General features: G+C 38.4%; 1 protein-coding gene and 1 long non-coding RNA gene across 3 annotated transcripts in view; one reads left to right on the forward strand and one right to left on the reverse strand.

Annotated features, from left to right (window-relative positions):
• The window catches only part of LOC132151801 (BMP/retinoic acid-inducible neural-specific protein 3-like), a 48310-nt gene extending 21218 nt beyond the window's left edge, over positions 1–27092 (forward strand). For both annotated transcript variants that reach the window (XM_059560175.1, XM_059560176.1), the window contains 6 exons: positions 1054–1244; positions 2178–2368; positions 17008–17113; positions 18416–18652; positions 20490–20712; positions 25600–27092. In XM_059560175.1, the coding sequence (XP_059416158.1) occupies positions 1054–1244; positions 2178–2368; positions 17008–17113; positions 18416–18652; positions 20490–20712; positions 25600–26716 (2065 nt within the window). In that variant the 3' untranslated portion in view covers positions 26717–27092. The remainder of the gene's footprint in view (positions 1–1053; positions 1245–2177; positions 2369–17007; positions 17114–18415; positions 18653–20489; positions 20713–25599) is intronic.
• Positions 22664–23889, reverse strand: LOC132151806 (uncharacterized). Its single transcript, XR_009436443.1, has 2 exons — positions 23818–23889; positions 22664–22828 (listed from the first exon to the last, which is right to left on the reverse strand). It is a non-coding gene; the product is annotated as an uncharacterized LOC132151806 (long non-coding RNA).
• Positions 27093–27501: the final 409 nt, after the last annotated feature.

Below are 27501 nucleotides of genomic sequence, written 5' to 3' on the forward strand. Positions count from 1 at the left end.
AGGACTATACATTATTTGGACAATTAGTCAAAAAAATTACAAATAAACTAATAATAAAAAAATTAAAAAATAAAAACGAAACAGAAATAATATATTGATATTTAATATTAATATATTTTCTGTCCAGTTTTATTGTGTAACTTTCAATGAAATAGTTATTTATTTATTTACTTATTTATTTATTTTATTTCAGTATCATTACAATTATTGAGTTACATTAAAAAGCCTTATAAAATTACTTTATATTATATAATAAAATAATAAATAATTATTGTTTTCGGCCAAGTGCATCCAGAATTTTTGGTTTCAGCCTGGATTTTTAATTTTGGTGTATCCCTACTACAAGTGTAAACACACCATAAAAATACATATTAGCACCTAATATTAGTAACATATTAGTAGGGAACCTGCCCAGTGACAGTTTTGTACCTTTTGTCTAAGAGTGCATTTAGACTTTCATATGCCAGCAGTTAATTTTTATCTGATTGACTCATAAAAATATAATTCCTATAGATTTAAAAAAACATTACATTTTTCACATGTATGATATATTTTCAACCATATGTCATGTGGTGCTGTTGGAGGAAGCCTAGGAGCACAAACTGCAAAAATGCCAAAAGAGTCCCCAAAGCCTGGAGCATTGTTTCTCTGTTTTTAGCCTTGAAGGATTCCAGGGCTTTGTGGTGGTATTTATTATTATTTTATTTTATTTTTTCATTTAGCTTTCTTTCTCCTCCCCACTTTTATGAAAGGTATTGGTTGTCACCACAGGGCAGACTTCTATGAGTCTTTCTGTCAGGGCAGATTTCTGTCACAAAGTGTTTATTGAGCATAGCACTTGTCAGCTGCACATTCTGAGATGGCTCCGTATGCATAGTATCCATCCCCCAAATGAAACATGCTCTGAGAACCTGAGGCTAGAGATGTACCTTGGCAGGAGCATTGGTTGCCCCGCAGGCCTTCTTCTATCGTGTCCAAAACAGTTAAGAAATGTTAATGAAAACAGATCATTAGGGACAGGCCTGTTTACTGTCTCTGTTTTTTCTCATGCAGGGAATTTGGCCGGTGGAAAGTGAATAACTTGGCTGTAGAGCGACGGGATTTCCTGAACTCCCCTTTGCCTCTCACCCCGGAATTTATAAGGAACATTCAACTCCTGGGGCGAAGGCCCACTGCCCAGCAAATTACTAACAACCTGATCAAGAAATATGGCACCCATTTTCTACTGTCAGCTACACTAGGAGGTAGAAAAATATATTCCTGTGAAATTTCCTGCATGGTGGTTTGTGCAAAGGTCATAATACCTACTGTGAGTGAACTTAGGAACAAACACGTGTTTTGTTTATGCAGAAGAAACACACATATAGATCTCATTTTTTCTCATATTTACATCTCAATTACTACTTGTACACTATCAAGCCAAGGAAAAACATTTGCCGCATAACCACTGTGTGGTTGTAAGGGGGAGGCAGTTGTAAACATATGGTAACATGTCCAGGATGGGTTACTTTTCAGAAATCCACAAGCATTATTTTGCTCATTTCTTAAACTCGGAGCAGCCTGTGCTTACAAGTTACTTCACGTAATGCAAAATTGCCTGTACAGAACTGATGTGGCCTTCACTGCTCTGGAAAACAAGCATTATTGTATAAGCTTAGGGCATGAAAATGGAGATGCAAGTCTAGCCTTTGCAGCAGACCTGCCTGAAATACAAACTGCCACATGCTTACAGAGCATTTACAGTATAAGCATAAACTGTAAAGTCAAACTGATCTGCTTTACCTGATAAGGCTGGATATTGATACAGATTTCCTGATTAATTTCTGCTTTACAAGCTCTTGATTCGATTCCAGTTTATTTATAATAGTTATATTTTGATGCTGATAACATTATCTGCTAATGCTGTAAATTGAAGGTCAGTGTTTAGTGGGGTAACTCTTCTTTTTGAACTATTCATTAAAATAACCAGCTGGTTAGAATAACTTGTTTCGGAAATCAGGCTACACTGGATGAGATGTTTTATGTTTTTGATTCACTAAGAGTAATTTGTTTGTTCAACTTTTATCAATCAGCTTATATAAAACTGCTTGCATCATTCTCCAGGTGCACAGAATACATCAATTCTTACTGTAAAACTTTTCTACATCAATAAGCATGGTTCCTTCTGTTTCCGCTAGGAGAGGAGGCTCTGACTCTATTTGTGGACAAGAGGAAGTTGAGTAAGAAAGCAGAGGCTAGCGACTACACCAGTAACAGCACAGCTGTGACTCTGGAGGCCCTGCACCAGCTGGCTGCCTCCTATTTCATAGACAGGGAGAGTACTCTGCGAAAACTACATCACATTCAGATTGCTTCCACTGCTATCAAGGTATGTCATTAGTCAAGTCAGAGCCCACAGCTTCCTCCTTTCAACTCCTCAAGAATAATCATGTTCAGTATAACAAAGTGATTTTTTTTTCACTATCCCTGTTGCCATGATCCTGCTGTGAAAAGTCCCATATGCTGTGAGTGTGAGATCTAGAGATATCCATTCACTGATATATATGAAAGGTTCTGCATTGTGAGAAAATAAAACTAGCTCTGGTTGTACATGTTGTTCAAGGATGAGATTTATTAATGGCCTATTATGCAGAGTAATTAAAAAAATGTGGCTGTTTATATATATATATATATATATATATATATATATATATATATATATACATATATACAGTAAAAGCTTAATTTGGGGAAGGATTAAAAATCATGGTGTATCTCCACAATCTTGCTGTTTTGCATCTTGACAGCCTGATGTACTTTGGCCGAGAGAGCTCAATGCAATGCAAATGAAACAAAACCCATGCAAATACAAAATACACCACCAAATTAAGAAAATGTCTTCATCAGTTTGACAACATATGCGCTGCAAATACTTACAACACGTTGAAAAACAGAAACACACTGCAAATATGCACATCGTGACCAAATACAGAAATGCAATGTAAAAACGCATAACACAATCATATACAGAAATGCACTGCAAATATGCATAACACAACCAAATACAGAAATGCACTGCAAATACGTACAGGCCACATTATAAATACATAAGGGAAAAAGCAACAAGTGCCGAACCTGGTTGGGACACGCTTCAATGTTTACTGTTTTAACATCCTGGTATTAATCATATGATACCTTGCCATTTTTTTTTTTTTTTTGCCAAAATAAGCTGACAAAATATACAATTACTGTAACTTTGAAACGTTATATAGCCCAAGCTGGTTAACTTACATTTACAACTTCCCTTACAAAAATTAACCATAGTTTTCTACTAAAAAAATAATAAATAAATAATCATAAGAGAGCAGATTTCCTAAAAGAGCAAATCACGGACGATTCGCGTCTTTTTAAAGACGCTGTTTCGTCCGCGTCCTTCTGGATGCGGTCGTTTCCTGTTCTCTGACAACGGCCACGATCGTTGTCTTCTGTGTCTGGGCATTCAGCACCCTGAAGGCGCGTTCGTGGATGGTTCATGCACGCACTGCGTGTGTGACCATGGAAACGCTGTGATCGCGTATCCCCTTTCTTAAAGGGAAAGGAGCAGACCCCTCTGTCACTACCCGTTCCGGTTTCTCTGCCACGAGCAGATGATCGCCGGCTAGTGCTCTGGGAGATTTGTAGGTGACAGTGAGAGCTTCTCTGCCGGGCCACGCCCCACGGACCTCTTACCCCTTCCGCAGTGTTTGTCCTGTGCGGCTGCTGGGTGATTTTGCTGGGCTGTCTTATGGCAGTCCCAACGGGTCATTCAGTTTGCCGCCGGGGATCAGATGTCAATTGCAGCATCGGGGATGGGCTGTTGACCTCTGTGGATGAAGATTCGGCGGGGCTGCCCACCTCGGGTGTTGTTGCCACTGCCGAATTGGACCCAGAGTTGACAGCCGTGCTTGCCCGGGCAGCTGTGAGCATCAGGATGGAGGTGAATGCACCGCCCAGCCCTGAGTGCTCATGGCTGTTTGATTGGTTCTCGGTGTAGAGCGCGGCTCACAACCGCGTTTTGCTCTGGTTCCTTTCTTCCCGGATGTGCATGGGGAAGTGATGTAGTCGTGGATGGCCCCTTTTTACGGCCGGAAGCAGCTCATTTCGTTCCTCCATCCTCACTACCCTCGATGGCGGGGCAGCTAGGGGTGCATCGACATTCGCCAGCAGGAGAGTGCGATTGCGATGCACTTGTGTCCGCAAAACGTCGCCACTGGGAGGAATAGTCCGCGCCTCTCACCCAAGGCCTGTAAGCTGTCAGCCGCTCTCGCTGCCAAGGCTTACAGTGCGGCGGGCCAAGCTGCCTCTGCTCTGCATGCCATGGCTATCCTGCAAACTCACCAAGCCAAGGCTTTAACAAATGCACGAGGGTAGAACCAACCCGAGGTTGATGCAGGAGCTGCACACGGCGACTGACCTCACCCTTCCGGGTGACGGAAGTCACGAAGCAGTCCCTCGGGAAGGCAATGTCCACTCTGGTGGTCCAGTAGTGCCGTTTCTGGTTCAGCCTGGTCTGTATGAGAGACGTTGACAAAGTGCACTTTCTCGATGCTCCTATCTCCCAGGCTGTCCTGTGTGGCGACGCTGTCAGTGGCTGTGCCCAGCAGTTCCTGACAGAACAACAGCAGACTGAGGCCATACAGCACATCTCGCAACCATCCTCCGGTTGCCCCCATTCCGTCTCTGCCTGTGCCTCAGCCTGCTCGTCGCCGTGGGCGCCCGCCTGCGTCCTCCACACCAGCTCCGCCCCGTGCTGAGAGTTCTTCGAGGCGCGTTGAGCCCCAGTAGGAAGACGACTAAGCGGCCCTGACACGGGCTACTCGGAGATGTTGTTGTCACAACAGATGCCTCCAACACGGGCTGGGGCGCGACATGCAATGGGCAGGCAGCTTCAGGGTCCTGGACAGGACCTTGACTGCTTTGGCACATCAACTGTCTGGAGTTGCTGGCAGTGCATCTAGGCTTACAGCGGTTTCGGCCTCTGTTGCTAGACAGGCACGTGTTGGTCCGCACGGACAACACTGCGGCTGTTTCGTACATCAACCGACAGGGCGGTCTACGATCACGTCGCATGTCTCAACTCGCCCGTCATCTCCTCCTCTGGAGTCAGATGCGGCTCAAGTTGCTGCACCCTATCCACATCCTGGGGGAGCTCAATCGTGCAGCCGACGCGCTCTCACAACAGCTCACCTTTCCCGGGGAATGGCGACTCCATCCCCAGACGGTCCAGCTGATCTGGAGTCGATTTGGGGAAGCCCAGGTAGACCTGTTTGCTTCCCACGAGTCCTCCCACTGCCAGCTGTACTATTCCCTGTCCCAGGCCCCCCTTGGCACGGATGCACTGGCACACAGCTGGCCTCGGGCTTTACGCAAGTATGCGTTTCCCCCAGTGAGCCTGCTCGCACAGATGCTGTGCAAGGTCAGAGAGGACGAGGAACAGGTCCTGTTGGTTGCGCCTTACTGGCCCACCCGGACCTGGTTTTCGGAAATCATGCTCCTCGTGACAGCCCCTCCCTGGCGCATCCCCCTGAGGAGGGACCTTCTCTCTCAGGGGCTTGGCACCATTTGGCACCCGCGTCCAGATCTTTGGAACCTCCACGTGTGGCTTCTGGACAGGACGCGGCAGACCTAAGTGATCTGCCCCCAGCGGTGGTAGACACAATCACTCAGGCTAGAGCCCCCTCTACGAGGCAGGCCTATGCTCTGAAGTGGAGTCTGTTCACAAATTGGTGTTCTTCTCACCGAGAAGACCCCCGGAGATGCCCGGTCAGAGTCGTGCTTTCTTTCCTGCAAGAAGGGTTGGAGCGTGGGCTGTCACCCTCCTCCCTGAAAGTGTATGTGGCTGCCATTGCAGCCCATCACGATGCAGTGGACGGCCGGTCCCTGGTAAGGTTCCTTCCACGGTAAGGTTTCCCTCTTGGCAAACCCGTGTCTTCCCTTGACAGACCTGTTCTGTCAGTCTCTTCTGGCAGCCGTTCCATCCCTACTCTAAGGTAGGACCTGCCTCAGAGACCCCTTCCATATGTAGTACTGCCCCCTGGGTCAGTCCATATCAGTATCTCCACATGCCACCTCCCTACGGGTAGGATGTGGTCTCCGTAGCGACCTTTTCCTAAGGCTCGCTTCCCCATTGTCTTGCCAAGCTGTAAGAACAAATAGGGAAGATTTGAAGCAATCTTTCTCCGAAGGTTGAAATCCCTTCCAAACTAACTTTGTGTGGGCGGAACAGCAGCGTGGCCTTCTCCAGCAGTGATGTACTCTCCCTTTGGCCCCTTCGGTACCAAGGTCAGTGAATTTGCGCTGGGGCTTTGGGAAGGTTACGACCTTAAGCGTAGCTTTTGTGGCACGCCAGGGCTTGTCGACAATTGCAGCGCCACAGGGTTGTGACGGTGTTCAGGTTGTGGCATTTTCCATAGGACCCCATATGTCGTTCGACATAACTCGTAATGACCGACAGATAGGGAACGTCTCGGTTACGTATGTAACCCTCGTTCCCTGATGGAGGGAACGGAGACGTTATGTCCCCATGCCACAACCTTGAACCGGTCGCTGTTGACGGGACACATTCTCGGCTCCTCAGCGTAAAACCTGATGAGTGGATGCACCTGTCGCCCTATTTATACCGGGGATTGGCTCAGGTATGTTAAATCCACTAGCCAATTTTCATTGGCGTTTTCTCTTAAATTCAGAGATGATTGGCCTCCCAAGTGAGACCCCATATGTCGTTCGACAAAACTCGTAGTGACCAACAGATAGGGAACGTCTCGGTTACGTACGTAACCCTCGTTTCCCTGATGGAGGGAACGGAGACGTTATGTCAAACCACATATGGGGTCTCCATATACGTTCTCTCTTCACAGCAGTTCAGGCAGTGTACTGTTTGAGTACATGAATTACTCCGGGATATTGGTTTGTTTGAACTCAGAGGGAGTGTCAGCCACATTAAAAAAAGTTAACAGCTTAAGTCATTTGTGGATTAATGTGTATTGGAGACGTAAACCATTTAAAATGATTCAGTTCGATTTGGTGAACTGGTTCAAAAAGATCCGGTTACATCGAATTATTCGTTCGCGAACCGGATATGACAAACTGCTTTGTTTTGAACTCTTTCACAACAGACACGGGAGAGAAGACAATGCTGAATAAAGTCGTAGTTTTTGCTATTTTTGGACTAAAATGTATTTTCAATGCTTCAAAAAATGCTAACTGACCCTCTGATGTCACATGGACTACTTTGATGATGTTTTTCTTACCTTTCTGGACATGGACAGTAGACCGTACACACAGTTTCAATGGAGGGACTGAGAGCTCTCGGACTAAATCTAAAATATCTTAAACTCTGTTCCCAAGATAAATGGAGGTCTTACTGGTTTGGAACGACATGAAGGTGAGTTATTAATGACATAATTATGATTTTTTGGGTGAACTATCCCTTTAAAAGTACTATCTAAAAGCAAGCAAGTTGGTTAAAATAATATCAAATAAAAAAATAAAATAAAACAAAACTATGAATTTAAGCTTTAAGATAGCTCTTAAGTTATTTGCATTTTTAAAGCATACAGATTTATAGTACACCTAGCAAACATAAGCACTTAAATTTAAAATAAGTTAAATGAAGAAAATACATATTTGAGACGAAAACACACAAGCTTATCTTATACTGTTAACGTAGACTAACCATGTTCCGTACAAAACGATGTTCCTTACAGGTGACGTTTTAGCGCCGATTGCAGAATAAATAATTACAGGTCGTACATAAACTATATATCTGTGTCATCCTTATGTTTCTCTCTTTCACCCCCAATCTAAACAGAGACCCATCCGCTGTTTGTTTCAGTAAGATTTGAGTAAGTTTGCTCGTTGCTCCCACCACGCTTGAAAATGGACGGTGGGGAAGATTTTCTTCAAAACTTCAGGCCATTGCGACCCTAATTTTTATGAGTTCGCAAATGTACCACTGTTTTTTTTTTTTTTTTTACCTGCCTTATTTTTTAGGCAATATGCTATGGTTTACTACAGATATGTGTATTTTAAGAATACGTTTTACAATGTGCTCTGAGCATTCAACACATCAAGTTGTCTTCATCTTGAATTTAAAGCATTCAAACACAAGATGCGGGAAAGCTGAACTGAGTAGCTGGTTACTCGCGTGCTGTGTTCGGTGTGCACGAGAGAGCCGCGCCTCACGAACAGCAACACTGAACCAAACTTTCCTTCAGTACGTTCGCGTCCTCCTGCATCTGAATTAACAAATACAAATCGCAGTTTAAACAAACAGAAAAAGATGCGAAAGAGCTCAATTCAGCACCGCGGTGTTCTGGTGTTTAGAGCGCACGCAGAGATGCGTCTCAAAGTCTTCTTGCTTTTGTACCGACAAATACATACAAAATGTCAAAATATCCGTCTTGGAAAATGTGTTCGAAAAAGTCTGTGGTTATGTCTTAAGTGAAAGTAAAGAGTTGAGAAAGAAATCGGATGTGTATCATTATAATGGATGCACTGTCTCTTAAAGTGACCGCGCCTAATTTACTAGCTCTGCTGTCAGTGTCTTCAATGTATGAAAATGAAAGTAAATCACTCACTGCTCTTGACTGAAATACTTTGTAGTTTTAACAAGAATTTATCCACAGTCAAACCAAAAATCTGATATAATTGATTATATTTTTTACTAGTGGGTGCAGGACACCAGTTCATTCTAGGGGTGTGCCAGTACTAGTATCGGTACCGAACGGTTAACATCCCAGCTGAAGATAATGAGGAAATTATATTGCTCCTTTTGCAAAGAGCATTCCTAACGACTACTTAATGGCAACACATGCCCTATTCACTCCAAAGTCCCCACTTCAAGGGGATAAGGATGATCACTTCCAAATTTAATTTGCCCGGGTATCGTTCGGTACCGATACTAGTACCGGCGCATCCCTAGTTCATTCATGTAAGTGGGTATAGCAAAATACAGTGTGAAATATTGTACCCAAAAATTCTTCATACTTTAGACTACCAGTGACATTGCTTGCTTGGTAACTGTTCAACAGAGTATTGATAGTTGTGTAAATATTGTCATACTGACAGTTGTCTGAAGTTTTGGTTGATTCCATTACATATTTTTCTATCAAAGTTATCTGACATTATCAAGAGGAATTTTTTTCTGACACAGTTTAACTCTGAATTCTTATTGTCATATTTTATTACCAATTTCTAAACTATAGCAAATAAACTGTGATATTGTGAGAAATGTTGAAGGTGTCTGAATACATTTTGTTTTGACTGAATAGTCTTCACTGTGTTCCTGTAGCTCAACTGGTAGAGCATTGCGTTAGCAAGAAAGCAAATGCAAGGTTGGGGGTTTGAATCCCCGGGAACACACGATAGGTAAAAATTGATAGCTTGAATGCACTGGAAGTCGTTTGGATAAAAGCGTCTGCTAAATGTGTAAGATTTAATATAAAATACACAGTGCTATTTTAAATTAGTTTCTGAACACCTACAAACTTAAAAAACTTAACAATTGTGTACATAGCACAAATAAAAATAATGAACATACAGTACAAATTAAACAATTTCAGACAGGGCCCACTGTACAACCTGCACCAGGGCCCCTCTAACCCCAGCTACGGCCCTGGGTTAAGGTACCCATGCACTGTGTGTACTGTAAGACATAAAAAAAGAAGGCATGTGGTTTAAAAGATGACAAGTAAAATACAAAGCACATCTGTATGCAATACAGTTTAATTATTGTTCATTATTATCCAGAGCGGCTTACTATAAATAATTTGTGCGACCAAATCATTTTTGCACCAGTAACTGAAAAAGTTAGTAGCGCAAGTGCCACCAGTGGAAAAGGTTAGTGTAATTCCCTGTCAGCTTAGGATGGAAGACAACTAGAGCAGCGAAAATGTACATTTCTATTCCACTTATGTTTCTCACAGTACTACAGCCTTTATTAAATGAATATTATGTTATCACAAATTGTTAAATATATTACCTTTTGTTGAATAAACGCTTTGAAATGGGAATGTTTAATCATCGATTGCAGGCGATAACCACTTAGCGCCACCCTCACCTGAGACAGTGTTACGATCGGAGACCCAGGGAAACACAGGAGACAAGAGATCCAATCGCAGTGTGGGTTTTAATGGAAAATCCAAATACGAAATCAACAAGCAGGGGTCAAAACCATAAATCCATCCAATAAATAAACAAACAGGGAAGAAACAGGGATGGGAACAGGAACTCGGAAGACGAGGAACTCAGAAGGCAAGGAAACTGGGTGACTGAAAGAAAGGACTACATGCAGACAAACAGAAAAGGACTGGTTAATATAAGGAGGAAAATGACTAACAAGTGAAGACACCTGAGTGCAATTAACAGGAGTGCAATTACTGTGACGAAGGGACAAGGCTTTGTGGGAATTGTAGTGCCTACGGTGAGGTGCCTATGGGGAAGTGAGCCCACTAGTGGAGACTCAGGGAAACAGAGACCAGACAGCGTGACAGACAGGCAGCAGAGATATCTTACTTTATGAAGTTTTCACATTGGTTAACCTTTTTTTTTATTAATCAGTGCAAATTATTTGCCCTTCTCATCTTCTGCATCTTCAGAAAGATATGGAAATGATTCACTAACCTTTCACATGGTTCATGCTTAACTCACATGGCATAATTAATATCTTGACACAATCATGCCTAACTCGCATGCACCCTTTATTAAAGCAGCAATTAACTTGTATTTTAATCAAATAAAAAGGTACTAATCTTTGATATTCATTGAAATTATGTTTTCTTGCAGTTAAAATAAATAAACTTTTGCTCAGTTATATGTCTGTTAATTACTGTTAATTATTCTCATAGCCTGCATAGAAAATTACCTGCCAGAGTGATTGCACTGTTGAGAAAAAAAAACCTCGCGCTCGTCTGACCCTTCTCAGGCAACTCGAAGACGAAGAAGGAAAACTGAAATGAATAACTTGCAACCACATAGATTGTAAAGATGTGCATATTGTGAACAAATTTCATTCAAATCATGGCTTAAATTGATACACAAAGAACCACCACTTACCGGAGTGATAACAATGACGGACCAACATTAACTGGGCGCCGCCTGAGGCAACTCTAAAACGGCGTACAAAAGCACATCTTTTGAACAAACCTATTTCAGCTCTTATGGTAAATATTATATAGAGAACAGTACCTACCGGAGAGATTAACTTACACTGTCAGGCAGAAAAATATAGGCGACTTCTGACCTGAGGCAACAATAAGACCAGGTGGGAAAATTTAACTGACTAACTTGCCGCAACCTATGTAGTACAAAAGCGCATATTGTAAACAAACTTCATTTAAATCATATCGTGAATTGATACACATAGAACTACACTTACCAGAGCGACCACAATGAGGGAATAAACAGACGCTGCTTAAGGAAACTCGAAAATGAAACAGGAGAAATTAAAATGCCGTTGTTTATAAAAAAGCGATCGAACTGCGCATGCTCATCAGCCTTTCGTGGGCAATACTCAGTGCCGGCCCGAAGCATTGTGGGGCCCTAGGCGAGATTAAAAAAATTTGAGCCCACTGGTGTAAAAACAGTGAGAAGGGAGCACATAAAATACAATTTCAATATTTAAGTGTATACATTTTTATTATCTGTAACAAACTCAACATGTAATACATGTGTAAAAATATTTAGTCAGATTTAAATTTGGAAAGAGGAGGAGACCTTTTTTTAGCATGAATTAGTGGGATGGATAATTCATTGATTATTTAATGAAACATGCTTAATGTGGCCTAATTTTCTCTCACATATCACACAAGTATGTCTGTGATCATGGGCATCATCACATTTATTAAATCAAGTATTAATACTACACTAATAAATAATGTATTATGTATAGCGAAACATACCTTTTTGAGCCTGCTTTTCTCCATCTGCTTTTCTCTTCTTTCTTTTTTTGGCTCCGGAAAGATATCGTTTGGATGCCATTTAATTTCAAATTAAAATAGCATCAATGTGCATTGCATAAATTAGAAATACGTCGATCAAAAATAGCAACCAGACTTATGGCGTTATATAACTTTAGACTTATTTAAGACACTTTCTCGAGTATATATCGAAAGGAATTTACAGAGATATGTGGCTAAGTGGAATATGTGGAATCTGTACTAGGAATACGTTATGACATTCTAGTTCACCCAATAGCCTATTGTGAGTGGTGTTATGCTAAATAGAGTGTGGTGCTGCTGTGTATGTTTCTAATCTTTTTTCCGCTTTTATTTAGACAGTTTATTATTATTATTATTATTATTATTATTATTATTATTATTATTATTATTATTATTATTACTATCGTTTTCAGCTATTTGTCATGTATGAATTATTCAGAAATATTCTTTTAATAAAATATGTTTTGTATTTTGCTCACCGTCATTGTGAATTGTATCGTGTTTAATGGGGTCTGTGCATTACAAAAGCGTTACAATTGACATATGACAACTCATACTGTACGTGGACATTTGAAAAAATAAAACAATTAAAAGTGCGTGACATCATTCGCGGGGCCCTCAAATCAAATAGGGGCCCCAGGCGACCGCCTGTATCGCCTGTTGGACGGGCCGGCACTGGCAATACTAATAACCAATTTAAAGTTGTTAGTTGTTCTAACTTGAAATATTAATTTGGTGTAACAAATTGATCTAAATTTCTATTTAACTTACATTTCTGTGTTATCTCAACTTGTTTAATGTTAAATTGTTGAATTAACTTTAAAAACTGAGTTTGTAATACAAACTGTAAGTTGGATTTTTACAGTGTAGTACGTTTAATTTAATACCTAGCCAGATTACATTATCAATGCATTGTCCAAATATGCATATTGCCCTTTTTTCCATTAAAACTTATCATTTCAGTCATCAGTTTTGACATTGTCTAGTTACTGTATTTTGCCTATGCATAGCAGTGTTTTTAAAAAGTGAACACAGAACAAAACATCTCATTTTTAAAATAATGTCTTAATATAATGTTTGCCATATTCCATTCCTTATTTTTAATATTTCCTTTAATCCTCACAGATCAACACAAACTAATTTAATTGCCAAAATGCTTTGTGCTTCATATTTGTCACAATTAAGAATTCAGTCAATGCACTATTTGAAGTAACTGTTGCACTTTTGCTGACAGCCATTGAAATTGGTCACACAAAGCTGTAAAACAGCCCCCCAAACAGATATTTACTCTGTCACAGCAGCACAGTTTGACACATGTATTCCAGTCCACACTTTGATGATCCCTCCCCATCCCATTATATACAACAGTGCTTTCCCTCTGCACACAACTGCTGTGGTGCTTAGATGGTTTTATTACAGTTGGAAGGGCAGATCTCAGGTGTCAATGCTGTGTGTGTCTATTGCTGGTGAGAAAAGCAAAAGCACCTGTGAGTGACGGAAGCAGCCTGCCAGGCAGGACGGTGCAGCTCCAACAGCGCAAGAGAATGAATTGCAGAAGCAGCAGGGGCCTCTGACACACGCATCATTTCCACAGGCCACTGACCCATGTCTACATTTCATGGGACAGACAGAGGCAAACGTTCCTCCATATGAATTCCAGATTAAAAAGAGCTGGAGTACAGAATGAGGTTTCTAGCTCCCCCCACTGGGCACCTTGGAGGGGAAATTTAGCTATTTCCTTTCACAGGAAAAGCCTATTAGTGTGGCGTTGTGCTGGGACTGTGAGAGGAAAACACTGGATTGAAGCTCTTTATAAAGTCAGGCTGCATCCCAAATTTGTGGTTCTGCTCAGGTTGTTTGTCTAATGCGTGAACACCCGAGCTATTCTACAATCGGCGGGGATCATTTTGTTCATGATTTGACAATTTCTTCATAACAGATCAGCTCTAAGCCAAGCCAGAATTGAATTTACAGCCATGATACCATCGGAAACACACACAGCGTCAGAATTGTAACCACAGGGAGTCAACGCCAACTCTTTTGGAGAGAATTGACTGTTGTGTTCTGTTATAAGTTACATTTTTCAAGCAAAACCCTCCATAGTCTCAGCTGACATGCCTTATTCTGTCCAGTTATTTGAGAACCCTGCACCACTATTTTGGTCTGCTTTTGTTTGTTTGAACATAGCATATTGGTCATTCAGTTAGGTGTTCTCTTTTTGACTTAGTGAGCTGTTCATAATCAAAGTAAACTGCACTAAGAACCAAAATTGTCTAGTGGTGCTTTCAAAAAAGAAATGCTGAAGCTGAGGTATTTGTCCAGCTGCGAAATTGGAGAAAAGCTTCCAAACTCCGTGGCTAATATCTCCTGACAGAATATTGTTTTTAGGATATAATTGAGATATTTGACTGATCCATAATAGCTACTCACTATGCAGAGTGAGAATCAACAGCAGACTGTTGATGTTTCCCATTAAGCCCGAACATCAGAGGATCACACAAGACCAGGTGGCCTATAATTTGCAATTACAAGGTATTTTGTGACATGCAAAGTATTTGCTTTGAATAACAGCTGTTGTCTGTAAAGGAAATCTAACATCATGCTCCACTTGTTCATCAGTCAGTAGCCATTTAACATATTGCACATCATATGGTGTATTAAATAATAAAGCATATAGATGTATCATCTGATTGTATCAGGTATGGTCGTTATGAAAAAATCAATTGCTGCTGAAGTAAGCTTAGTGTTTTATTGCAGTTCAAGCTTTTGCTCAAGCCAGGGATTCAGGCCATATATTCTGTGGTAACTAGGGATGGGTAAGGATGGAAAACAAATGATGTATATATTTCTTTCTTCTCACTCGCTTGCTCGTTTGCTTTTTTTATTGTTTTATTTTATGTATTCGATTGCTTATAACTCCATCTTGAAAAAAAGAAAAAAGAAAAATTTGAATTGAAATTATTATGCTCACCAAGGCTACATTTAATTGATCCAAAAATACAATTGAAAACAGTAATACTGTAAAATATTTGCACAGTTTTAAATAACTGCTTTCTAGTAGGGGTGTAACGTTACGTGTATTCTTACCGGACCGTTTTGGTACAGGGCTTTCGGTAGGGTGCACGTGTGTACCGAATGAACGAATGCAATATTTTGTGTGCGGAACATAGGTACATTTTCTAGTTTCCAAACGAACATATTAAGTGGCGGAAGTCTCCGCATTCAGTGCAAATCCCGCCCTGCAGCTGATTCTAAGGCCGGTGACACACTGGCTGCGTGGCGTGAGCGTGGCGTTTCTGCTGCGTGTCAGTTGCGTGACGGCTGCTTCGCGTTTTCTGTGTCTTCACCCGAATCGTGCCTGATGCGGCGCTGGCGCACTGCTGCTACTATAGGTGACAGAGGGAGGCCGCCGAGGCGCCGACAGAACAGGATCTTGTCTTCACGACAACAATATCTATACTTCATGTTGAGCATAAATATAAAGCCTACTGATAAAGGACACCGTCAACAGTATTGATGGCAAAATAGACTATGTTTGACAGGAGCAATATGCCAGTGTGTCACCGGCCTAAGGTTTTCAAAAGTCATCACGCGAGTGTGAACATCACTTCAACTAGGAAAAAAACGATTGTAATTCAAACGCAGCTCCTGTCGGCATGTAAACAGACCTTTGCTCTTAATTCCGATCGGTCCCACGCAATAACGAAATCTGAGCAGGTCTAAAAACTGAAACTGTTGATGCTGCACTTTACACTTTGGAAAAGTTATATATATTTTTTAAATATGAGCAGGCCTACAAGCTGGGATTGGTAATGCTGCACTGTAATCATAGTTATTTATTTATATTTTTCATTATATTTTATTATATGATATTGGTTTGAGACTGAGAGTATTTTATTTAGTGGAGAACTTTGCAGCAGTATTTTATTTCTTATTCTTTTTTTTATTTTATATATATTTTATTAAAAAGTATTTAAAAAAGTGTAAACAAATTGTAAAAAAAAAGTTTATAGTAATAAACAACTTGCAGTTTAATGTTTGCATTTCTTTCCCTTACTGTACCGAAAATGAACCGAACCGTGACTTTAAAACCAAGGTACGTACCGAACCGTGATTTTTACGTACCGTTACACCCCTACTTTCTAGTGTATCATATTTTAAAATGCAATCGAATGTGGCAAAGCTGAATTTTCAGCAGGCATTACTCAAGTCTTCAGTATTAAATGATCCTTCAGAAATCATAATATAAAAACAAACCCACATAGTGCAAATCTTCATGCTGCAGAGTTGCTGTTACCAATGCTGGACTCTTCAGTGGGTTTGTGATGGAGTGGCAGAAGAGAACCTGGTCTTTCCTTATCTAACTGTTTGCCCGGAAAAGATATTGTCTGACAGGCCGAATCGAAAGAGATCACTGAATTGATGAAGGTTCACTGGCACCATAAGAGAGAAAAGTGTGAATCAATTATGTGTGCTTCTCCGTGTCATGAGGAGGGAAGGGTGTCTAGAAAAGAGAAAGAAAAATCAAGTGTGATCTCTGATTGCAAATGTGGATAATAGTGGGGATAGCTTGAAATAAAGGTCAATTGAGATGCCTGAGTCAATAATGCTATACAGACTCTGAACATCATTAAGAACTCTCTGCTAAGGTTAGACAACATTCTGCATTGTAAAGAGAAATAGACTTCTGTTTTCTTTGTGGGTGTGAAAGTATATGGAAGCTAATCAATTAAATACATTTCATAATGGAGTACAGGAAAAAACATTGTGCAACAGCCTGCTCTGCTCTTTCAATAAGATGAGAAGAATAGTAAGTGATAATCTGTGAAATGACCTCCACTGCACGCGCATTAGCACCATGTCTGGGACTCACACCAAGCACAGGAAGTTCTTATAACGCATCTGTTCACAGCCAGGCTGCTTATTATCCCTTTTAACAAGGAAAATATGGGAAAAGAGTTTGTTACACACTGTTTTCCATGTAAAATATTATGGTACAGTAACCGTATGGGGAAACTAATTATTTTATCGTTTGAATTTTGTTCCCCAGGTAACTGAAACAAGGACTGGCCCTCTCGGCTGCAGTAACTATGACAACCTTGATTCGGTCAGTTCTGTGCTGGTTCAGAGTCCTGAGAACAAAGTCCATTTGCAAGGTAGAAAATGTTGTTTGAATATAGTATGTAAAGGTTTGATACTGTGACAGGCATTTATTTTTGTCAGCGGCTATTTGCACTAAGTGTAAATAGCATATTTCTTAGTGATAGATGCTATACTGTGCAAAATAGCAGCATTTTTAGTGATATGCTATTTACACTAAGTGCAAAATAGCTATAGATTTTATTTACACTATGTAAAAATTTTACTACTTATTGCAAATATATATATATATACAGTATGCAGTATTAACTTATTGAGTGTACATTTCGATTTAATTTTAATTCAAATTAATAAATGGATGCCACCTTATTGGGACAATAAAGCCCTCCCTAAACCTATCCTAAACCTATTCTAAACCAACCTCATACTTTACCTTCAACTCTTTGATCATATTCTTAGTTTTTATTGAAAATAAATGCTTTTCTGATGTGAAATTTGAGAAGGAAAAAAAAAAGTTCACCAAAAGGTGGATTTGATCCCAGGTATATCGGGTTAAAATAAACATATCACACGTCTTACCATCTGCACCACTGGGACTAATGATTAAAGCCTGTTTTTTGTAGTGTTGAGTATCAGAATCACACGTTAGTGGGTAGAGTGAGTGTAAATGGCTTTAGCCAACAAGGCGGGCTATTTGCATTTAGTGTAAATAGATACTCTTTTTATTTTTAATTTTTTATGTGAAACACAAAAGGCTCTTTTCCAAAAGCTAGAGAGCTCTGTTCGAAGGAACATCTTAAGGCATCGCAGTCACGTTCTTGACATGAAGGCTGTTCCGAAAGGTTGGCAGCTTAATTATGTGGCTTCAGTAGATGACTTGTGGGAAAGGCAATCTCAGAACTAAACTCAGTGATAACTTTAAATCTAAGATGGCAGATGATAGGTGAAATGCAGGTTATAAAATTATTAATTCAATACTGAAATGTAAGATTTCGGTCAGTATGTTTTTACGAAGTTTATTGTACTCAACAAGGCATCATTTATTTGATTAAAAAAATAAATTAAAAACAGTGATATTGTAAAATATTATTAAATAACTATTTTCTAGTTTAATAAATTTTAATATACAGTATAATGTACTCCTTTGATGGCAAAGCTGACTGTTCAGCAGCCAAAACTCCAGTCTTCAGTGTCACATGATGTTTCAGAAATCATTCAAAAAATGTGATATCAAATTGCACATTCCTTTGACTTTGCATTTCTAAGGATAGTTGAACACCGCATGTCACATATTTGTGTCACTTTATTCAGGTAACCCAGTATTCTTATAGCAATCTTTCTTTTCTCTTTAACTGAAGGCTTGCAGGTCATTTTGCCAGATTATCTCAGAGACACTTTCGTCCAAGCAGCTCTTAGTTACATTGCCTGCAATGGAGAGGGAACTTTTGTCTGTCGAGACAATGACTGCTGGTGCAAATGTGACCCTAAGTTCCCAGAGTGCAACTGCCCCTACATGGATATTCAGGCCATGGAGGAAAGCCTTTTGCGAATCTCTGAATCATGGGCACTTACCTACAAAGAGTTTGAAGATTCAGGTAGGAGAGTGAATTCAATCATGTTTCCAATCATGTATAAACACTTTTACTTTTTATTATTCATGTACCCTTCTAAAGAAACATCTCAATCACCATAACTTTATAGCCTATTTTGGAATGTTATTGTATAATTATTATCAGTTATTATAGTAGGTTAGAAAGTTATGTAGTTGTGTATTTAATACTGTTAATTCATTGCTGAAGATGGACAAACTTAAATCATTTAACTCTCTTAACTAACTAACACTTCAGGCAAAACCATTTTTTCACGTACTCTACTGGACCGATTTTGAGATTTCAGGTTATTTTGCTTCTATAAAAACGTTTTTTTTTTTTTTTTTCAGACAAGTGGAAAGAAAACATCCAAAATACACGTTTAAGTGCCTATTTTATTAAATCTTATCTATTTGCGAATGCAGATTTCAATTACAGTACATGTCTTTAAAGGCCATTTTCTCAAAATTACAAAAAAAAGTTTTTTTTTCTTCTTTCTTTTTCTTTTTTCTGCACTGAGCCAGAAACCTCCACTTCAGTACTTCCACACACATAAAAAAAAAAAAAAAAAAAACTTTACAGTTTCATTCCTGTCTATATTTCAAATGTTTTTACAGAAGGATTGTTCATGTATCTTTATTCAAATTATTTATATCATATTTTATATAATATTTTATTTCCATGTGTTGTCAGTATTTTCAGATTTATGTGGTGATAAAAAAAAAAAAAATATATATATATATATATATATATCCAAAATCCCCTGTGTAAGAACCTTTACCTTTTACATGTCAACAAAAATTAAACAAGAATTTTGAACCTGGCTTTATCAGAATATATATGTATGTTTGTATGTATGTATATATATATATTTATATATATATATATATATATATATATAAATATATAAATATATATATATATATATATATATATATATATATATATATATATATATATATGTGTGTGTGTGTGTGTGTGTGTGTGTGTGTGTGTGTGTGCGTTTTTAAGTTGTGGAAATCGATGCAAATTATTCCATATTTAATTAGCCATTGCATGATTTGAATATTTAAATGTAACATTTCTGAAAAATTGTAATACACAAAAATGTACTTTGATTAATCAACTGGGGAATTATTAGTTAATATTATTACCCTGTTGGTGTCTTCTCTAATATACTTTTAACTAATGTACTTTGCCACACTAGTTAATCGTCTGAATACATATTAACACCTTTCAGTGAATCCTGACATTCACCGAACAATGTCCTTCAGAGACAGTGTGGGATTAGAAGAAAAAGATCCTGCTCAACATATTGCCTTACAGTATGTTGAGCAGAATTAATCACCCATAAAATGCTTTATTGCCCATCCAGCATATTTCATGAAGCATATTAATGAGTGCACTTAGCCTAATGTTTAGGTACTGTATTACTGCCTGTCGAGGTCACCCACAGTTACCATTAACGCATGGATCTGTTTTTTCCACAGTCATCCTTTCCCCCCCTTCCCAAAATATCCCAGAGTTAAATTACTTTCAAAGTTTATGTTATTAGAGCTATGAGGAAGTGACAGATACATACTCTCTCAGGTGTCATTCAGCTTCTGTTCGTAGCATCAAAGGCATTCAGCCGTCTGTCCCATCAGCTAAAATGAAGTGCTCTGTAGGAACTGCTTAAGAAAAAAAAAAAAAAAAAAAGATTGTCTCTTCAGTGAAATGATTCCTTCTTATTGTCAAGGAGAGTAAAGTATAAAAGCATTGTGTTCAAGCATTTACCCACTGTTCAGTCAAGTTTACATGACAACACTCCTATATCTGAGAGAACGTATTCTTTCTTCTACAGATGAGTTCAAAACATTTCTGATGAGGCTGCCACAGAATTTCTTCCTCAACGCCTCAATGATCCAACATTTGTGGTCACTGGATGGTGTATTTCAGCGGCGCTATGAGCAGCTGGAAAGCAGCATGAAAAGTCTCTTCAAACGAGCTCAGCGAGTGGTTTACAAGCTCTTTAGCCTCAGCAAGAGGTGCCAAAAGCAGCCCCACATCAGCTTACTGCGAGAAAGGTGAGCACAACAGACTCATTATCTCCTAATTGTTGTGGTGATAAAAACACTGATGCTGAATTCTGAAATGTAATAAAGCCCCCAATCACTGTATCCAGAGAGGAAACTCTTCATATAGTATTTATCATCATTATCACCGCATTTCAGACTCCACGGGCTTCCAAGAGGAATGTTTGTCAGCATGTTTCAGAGTGAAAGGGAGCACTAGTGTTCTTGTCTTCAGGGAGACAACTTTGTGTTTACCTACAATCAATAAGACTAAAGTTGGTAAAGTGGTTCTCAAATGGTTTTGCTTCAGGCCCTAGATTTTACATTGGCTACCAAGCACCAACATAGTTTATTGCACAAATGTAAATAAAAAAGCTCTTAAAATTAAACATTTTCAAACAACATGTGAGTGAACTTTTATCTGTATCATATTTTCTTTTACAACGCATATATTTATTTTCGGTGCGGAAGTTTGAGGGCAGCCTATCTATGTCTTCATCCTTCTAATTTGCCTTATATACAGCCTTTGATATCAACAGCAACAGATATAGGAATTTTCTTTCTCTTCTCTTTTAGTTGGCAAACCAAATTATTGTATTATCCTATATAGACAATTATATGAAAAAAAAAGTTTATTAATTCAGTGAAAAATCACAAATCACACAAAAATTCCATATATACAGTAAATGATAAATGTGTGATTTATACAATGAATATCCTAATTAATGAAGAATCAACTCATTCACGAAAAGGAGGTATAAATACATCTTGTTAGAGTAAATGTGAGCACATAATGTACAGGAAGTGCACTGTAAAAAAAAATCTGTGAGAAAACAGATAATTTACTGGCAGAAAATTACCAGGACATTTTCTGTTAAATTTACGGACACTTTACGGACACTTCCTTCAACATTAAAATCGAAATTTCTGTAGATTAACATTTTCTTCCGTACCATAAACGGAAAATCCGTTATGCAGAGATTTAAAAAAAAAAAAAAGTTATAGCATAGGCCTCTTCTGTAGCAAATAAATCCAGCACAATATGTACAAATTGAACATGGTTTATTTTTACCTCATGTGAACATTCTTAAAAATGAGTTCAGTAGCTTTTATTTGCCTTAAACAGCTGAAGACAAAAATATTATGACATCAATTTAACAATGTGAAAAGCACCATTATAAATGTTTGTATTTTAGAAGTTTTTTTAGTTTAAACAGCAACATGCAGAAAAAATAAATCATGAACAGGTACTTGTGCAATATTGGTGTTGCACCAAATAGTGGTCACAAAGAATACATTTTCAAATACATGGGGTAAAAATTAATACAAAGACAGGGCTGTCATTATTAAAAATTGCTACAGACTTATAGTTAATAGTCAAGTGAAATGACACCATTTTCCCATAGAACACAACATTATTTAAAAAGCACAAAATGTGAATTTTGTCATCAGTTATTCTCCCTCATACCGTTTCAAATCCATATGATTTCCATTCATCTTTGAAACACAAATGAAGAGTATTTTTAATGAAATCTCTATGCTTTCTGTCCCTCAATTGACAGCCTATGCAACTACCATTTCAATGTCCAATACAGTACAGCTGTCAGATTTCATTAAAAAGGCTCTTCATTAGTGTTCCAAAAATGAACAAAAGTCTAACAGGATTGGAATGAGATTATTCATATAATATTATGGGTGAACTAACCCTAGTTAGATTACTAACCTCTTATTCATGCTAAATTATCTGCATCTACAATTGACATCGAAAAATAAATAAAAAAAACTTTCTTGTACAGCATTTGAAAATAAAGAACAAAGATTTATGCACTCCTTAAATGCATTTATGCATACCTGACATTTCAATGTTAAACTAAGAAAACTATACAATCCAAATTAAGATCAGGGCTCCAAGTGTTTGTGTGCATTTAGTATCTCTTGCCATGTGCCTGTTTGAGGAAACTACTTATTTTCTTTTGCTGCATTTTTAGTCCAAGTCCTAAATTGAGATTTGAAAAAAAAAAACTCAAATTTACACGGAATCTAGAAGTAGTTCATACATGAGTCTTGGAAGCGTAGATTGCCTTCATCTGAACCTTTGACGCTCGTTCAGGATTTCTTCACAGGAAGACTGTTAATGACAAGAAATGAAAATGAATGAAAAAGTATAGAATAACATGCAGAACAGGTTGAGATTGAATTATTAAATTCCAGTTTAAACATGGCTTATAAAATATCTGTTAAGTCATTCAGTTATCTTCAGATCACAAATTAAGATATTTCTGATGAAATTCGAGAGCTCTCTGACCCATGGGGAATGTGTGTGGTGCTGTTGACGTAGACCCCTGCATGCGCTGCACCTTGTTTACTGGCAAATTGACTCTCCCAGGAGAGGATAAATCATTGAATAAAGTTGTAATTTTGTTTACTTTGCACACAAAAAGTATTCATTTTATAATAATAAAAAAAGTAATATTTTGGTAAAATTACAGTTGAACCACTGATGTCACATGGACCATTTTAACGACCATGGAAGTCGACCATGGAAGTCGACCATGGAAGTCGTCACCTAATGGTTAGAGAGTCGGACTCCCAATCGAAAGGTTGTGAGTTCGAGTCCCGGGCCGGCAGGAATTGTGGGTGGGGGGAGTGCATGTACAGTTCTCTCTCCACCTTCAATACCACGACTTAGGTGCAGCATAAATGGCTGCCCACTGCTCTGGGTGTGTGCTCACAGTGTGTGTGTGTGTTCACTGCTCTGTGTGTGTGCACTTCGGATGGGTTAAATGCAGGGCACAAATTCTGAGTATGGGTCACCATACTTGGCTGAATGTAACTTCACTTCACTTCACTTAACAGTGTCCTTATACTATGTTTCTGTGCCTTGATCGTAGTAGGGCCCTTGCTGTCTATGCAGGGTCAGAAAGCTTTCAGATTCCATCAAAAATATCTCAATTTTTGTTCTGAAGATGAACGAAGGTCTTACAGGTTCGGAACAACATGAGGGTGAGTGATTAATGACAGAATTTTCGTTTTTGACTGAGCTAACCCTTTGATTATTTTCCACTAAAAGGCAACATAAAATGCTTTATACACAGTTTCATTAGATATTTTCCTTACATTTGTGTGAATTTCAGCGTAGGTGCCATTCTCCTCCGGATATTTATGTTTAAAATAAAACAAAGGGAAGGTCTCAATGGGGGAGGACATGGTAACTTGTATGACAGCAATCTGGAATCACCAATAACAATAAACAAAGAAATTATAAACAACACATTGTAAATTCAGAAAGCCACTCAAAACATTGATTAAATCTTTCATACACAAACAACTTCACTAACCAAGTTAACTGAATAAACAACTCAATGACTATTTTTTTTGTCAGTGTTGTAAATCCCTAATGGTAAATAAATATGGAAACATATGGGTAGCAATTTGAAATATGCAAAATGGCAATGCAGTACATAAAATGGTAATGTAGTTGTGTGTTTTAATTTACATTTCACCATACATGTGTCCAAAATTTTGTTCAAAATGAAAATTGTTATATGATTTACATTTGCCATTTTCTACACTAGTTTGTGCAAATTAAAAACATTTAAACACTTTATAAGTTGCAAAATTAAAATGAAAATGTATTACCCAAATTGATTAGATATGTTTAACATGTCCAAGCAAAAACTGTAGCAAAATTTTTGACTTGCTTTTGACATTTTTCCTAAATGCATTTAGACTTGAGGGTAGAACACATTTTAATCATAATACCTCATAATAATTGTAGCAAAAATGCTGTGAGAATTTCAGAACGCATTCTGAGCCAAATGTGCAGCAAAACGGTGATTTAAATCTTTATTTTTCTTAAATGCATTGACTCTTACATATAAGACGTTTCAATAGCATTTTCATTTAATACCCTGCGATGAATTTAGTTTAAGTCAGTGTGGAGAGCGTTTGGTTGACTGAATATTGACTTATTGTGTGTCCTGTTGCCGAGACCCATCTTGATGTAGCCTAACGATTGACAGGCCAGGGGCATGTTGCATTTTCAAATGCATTTCAAATCCACATTGACTTTTTATTCATCGCGAGGTATTAAGTGAAAATGCAATTGAAACATCTTGTATGTAAGTCAATCCACTTCTTCAATGCACTAAGAATAATAGAAATTTAAAACACCGCTTTGCAGCACCTTTGGCTCAGAATGCATTCTGAAATTCTCACTGTATTTTGCTACAATTATCATACTGTATTATGATGAAAATGCAATCCTACCCCCAAGTCAAAATTTATTTAGGAAAAACTGCATTTAAATGATAATTTTACTACAGTTTCTGCTTGGACATATTAACCATATCTAATCAATTTGTGTAATATATGTTCATTTGAATTTTGCAACTTATAAAGCATTAAAATATGTTTTTATTTTGCATTTTAACACTAGTTTAGGAAATGGCAAATGTAAACTATATAATAGATGTTTCATTTTGCACTAAATATTAAACATATTGTATTTGTATTATATTTTTAACATGTCACATAGTGCATATTAATCTGAGAAATCAGCATATTATTTTTCACAGCCCTAATTTTATGATTTATCAAAACAGTTTAACAAGAAAGTTTATACTTTTTGTATCAGAACATTTATCGGTTTGCTAAAATAAAACATGCAACAATTGCTAAGAAACAGTTATGACAGATATTAAACATTTACTGAATGGAACAATATATACCTGTACTTTTTTAGTTGACTTTTTGTGGAACAGAATTATGTTTGTGCAAGTTTTAATCTTGTCATCTGTCGCTGTACCCACATTAGATACATGACAATTTAATCTCAGCAGTCATTGCTTAGGCAGTCTAACAGATATTACTGTTTATCTTATCTTTTCTACAATATAGGCCACAGTCATACTGGCTGAATTACTTCCAGTCTTTATTATACTGCTCAGAGAACAACCAGCTAGGATCCTTCTCAGAAGAGCTGCACACCTGTATTTGTGCATATGACCATAGTTACTGCCAGGTACCCACCCCATGCTCTGTGGGTGATGGTGCCGCCTGTGCGGCTTGTGCCAGCGACAACCACACTCGCTGCGGCAGTTGCAACGTCGGCTACATGTTAAGTCAAGGGACCTGTCGACCAATGGTGGCAGATTCCACCGAGAACTACCTGGGCTTTGAGACTGATCTTCAAGATCTGGAGCTACGCTACCTCCTACAGAGAGCCGATCGACGCTTAGAGGTCCATGCTATCTTCATCAGCAATGACATGCGTTTGAATAGCTGGTTTGATCCTTCATGGAGGAAGAGGATGCTGCTTACACTAAAGAGTAACAAATATAAATCCAATCTGGTCCATATGCTCTTAGGCGTCTCCCTTCAAATTTGCCTTACTAAAAACAGCACTCTGGAACCTGCGCTCACACTCTTCATCAATCCCTTCGGAGGGAGCCACTCAGATAGCTGGTTAATTCCTGTGGATGAGAACAATTTTCCAGACTGGAAGTCTGCTAAACTGGAACTTCCACTAGAATGCTTTAACTGGACTTTGACTTTGGGCAACAAGTGGAAGACCTTCTTTGAGACCATCCACATTTACTTGAGGAGCCGCATCAAAACTCCAGGCACTGGGGCCAATGACAGTGTTTACCTGGAGCCGTTGGAAATGGCTGACCCTACTAGAAATCTGGGGTATATGAAGATTAACAGCATTCAAGTGTTCGGTTACAGTATGCATTTCGACCCGGAAGCAATCCGGGACTTGATCCTGCAGCTGGACTATCCGTACACGCAGGGCTCGCAGGACTCAGCCTTGCTCCAGCTGCTGGAGATCCGAGACCGGGTCAACCGACTCTCTCCACCAGGCCAGCAACCTCTGGACCTGTTCTCCTGCTTATTACGACACCGTCTCAAACTGACAGCTAATGAGGTAGTGCGCATTCACACCTCACTCCAGTCCTTTAATGTCCGTCTCCCCAATTCTCTGGATTATGAGACAACTAAACTCTGTAGCTAACGATTAAAGCATCATAGCAGATAACAATAGAACAACTGTAAAAATCCAGAATAGACTGTTAAAGTCAAAGCTGCAATGATTTTCAGTGATAGAGAAAACTTTTGGACATTGGTTACAGTTTTTTTTGTGACTTTGCTTTCACTAGTAGGTCATCTTGTTCAAAAACAGATTCATTTTTATTGTATAGTGCACTGAGTTCAAAGAAGAGATTTCAAAAATATATAAATATATATATATGAAGTGCTTGTAATTTGTATGTTTTTTTTGTTGTTGTTTGTTTGTTTTGTTTTTGCTTTTGCTTCAGTGACAATGTGCTTTCCTCGGAAAGAATACAGTGATGTCAGTCAATTTTGTAGATAAATTGTTATTAAAACATCATGGTTGTAATGGAGTAATGGTTGCATTATTTATCAGCATATTTTTTTATTGCTACAGTATGTGACAGTTTAGTTTATTGGAAAATGAAACACAATTTTATATTTGGAACTGAGTGCACTTAATGAGTAATTAAATACATTGAACATGACATACAATTTTCACAGAAATAATAATGAAACAACATTTATTGACAATTGTATTATATGCTTGTTAGGTTAATGTTTATTTGTTTTTATTCACATTTCATTGGTAAAGAGACTGTAGTTTTTTTTTTTTTTGGTACATTATCAAGTATTGTACATTAGCAGTACATTGAAGTATTGTGATTTACTCATATTTCTATGCTGATATTGCATGTGTCCCCTGAATTAATGTCCATTCTGAACCCCACTGGCACAGTTACTCTA

The sequence above is a fragment of the Carassius carassius genome, chromosome 10 (genome assembly GCF_963082965.1).
Source record: "Carassius carassius chromosome 10, fCarCar2.1, whole genome shotgun sequence".
Lineage (NCBI taxonomy): Eukaryota > Metazoa > Chordata > Actinopteri > Cypriniformes > Cyprinidae > Carassius > Carassius carassius.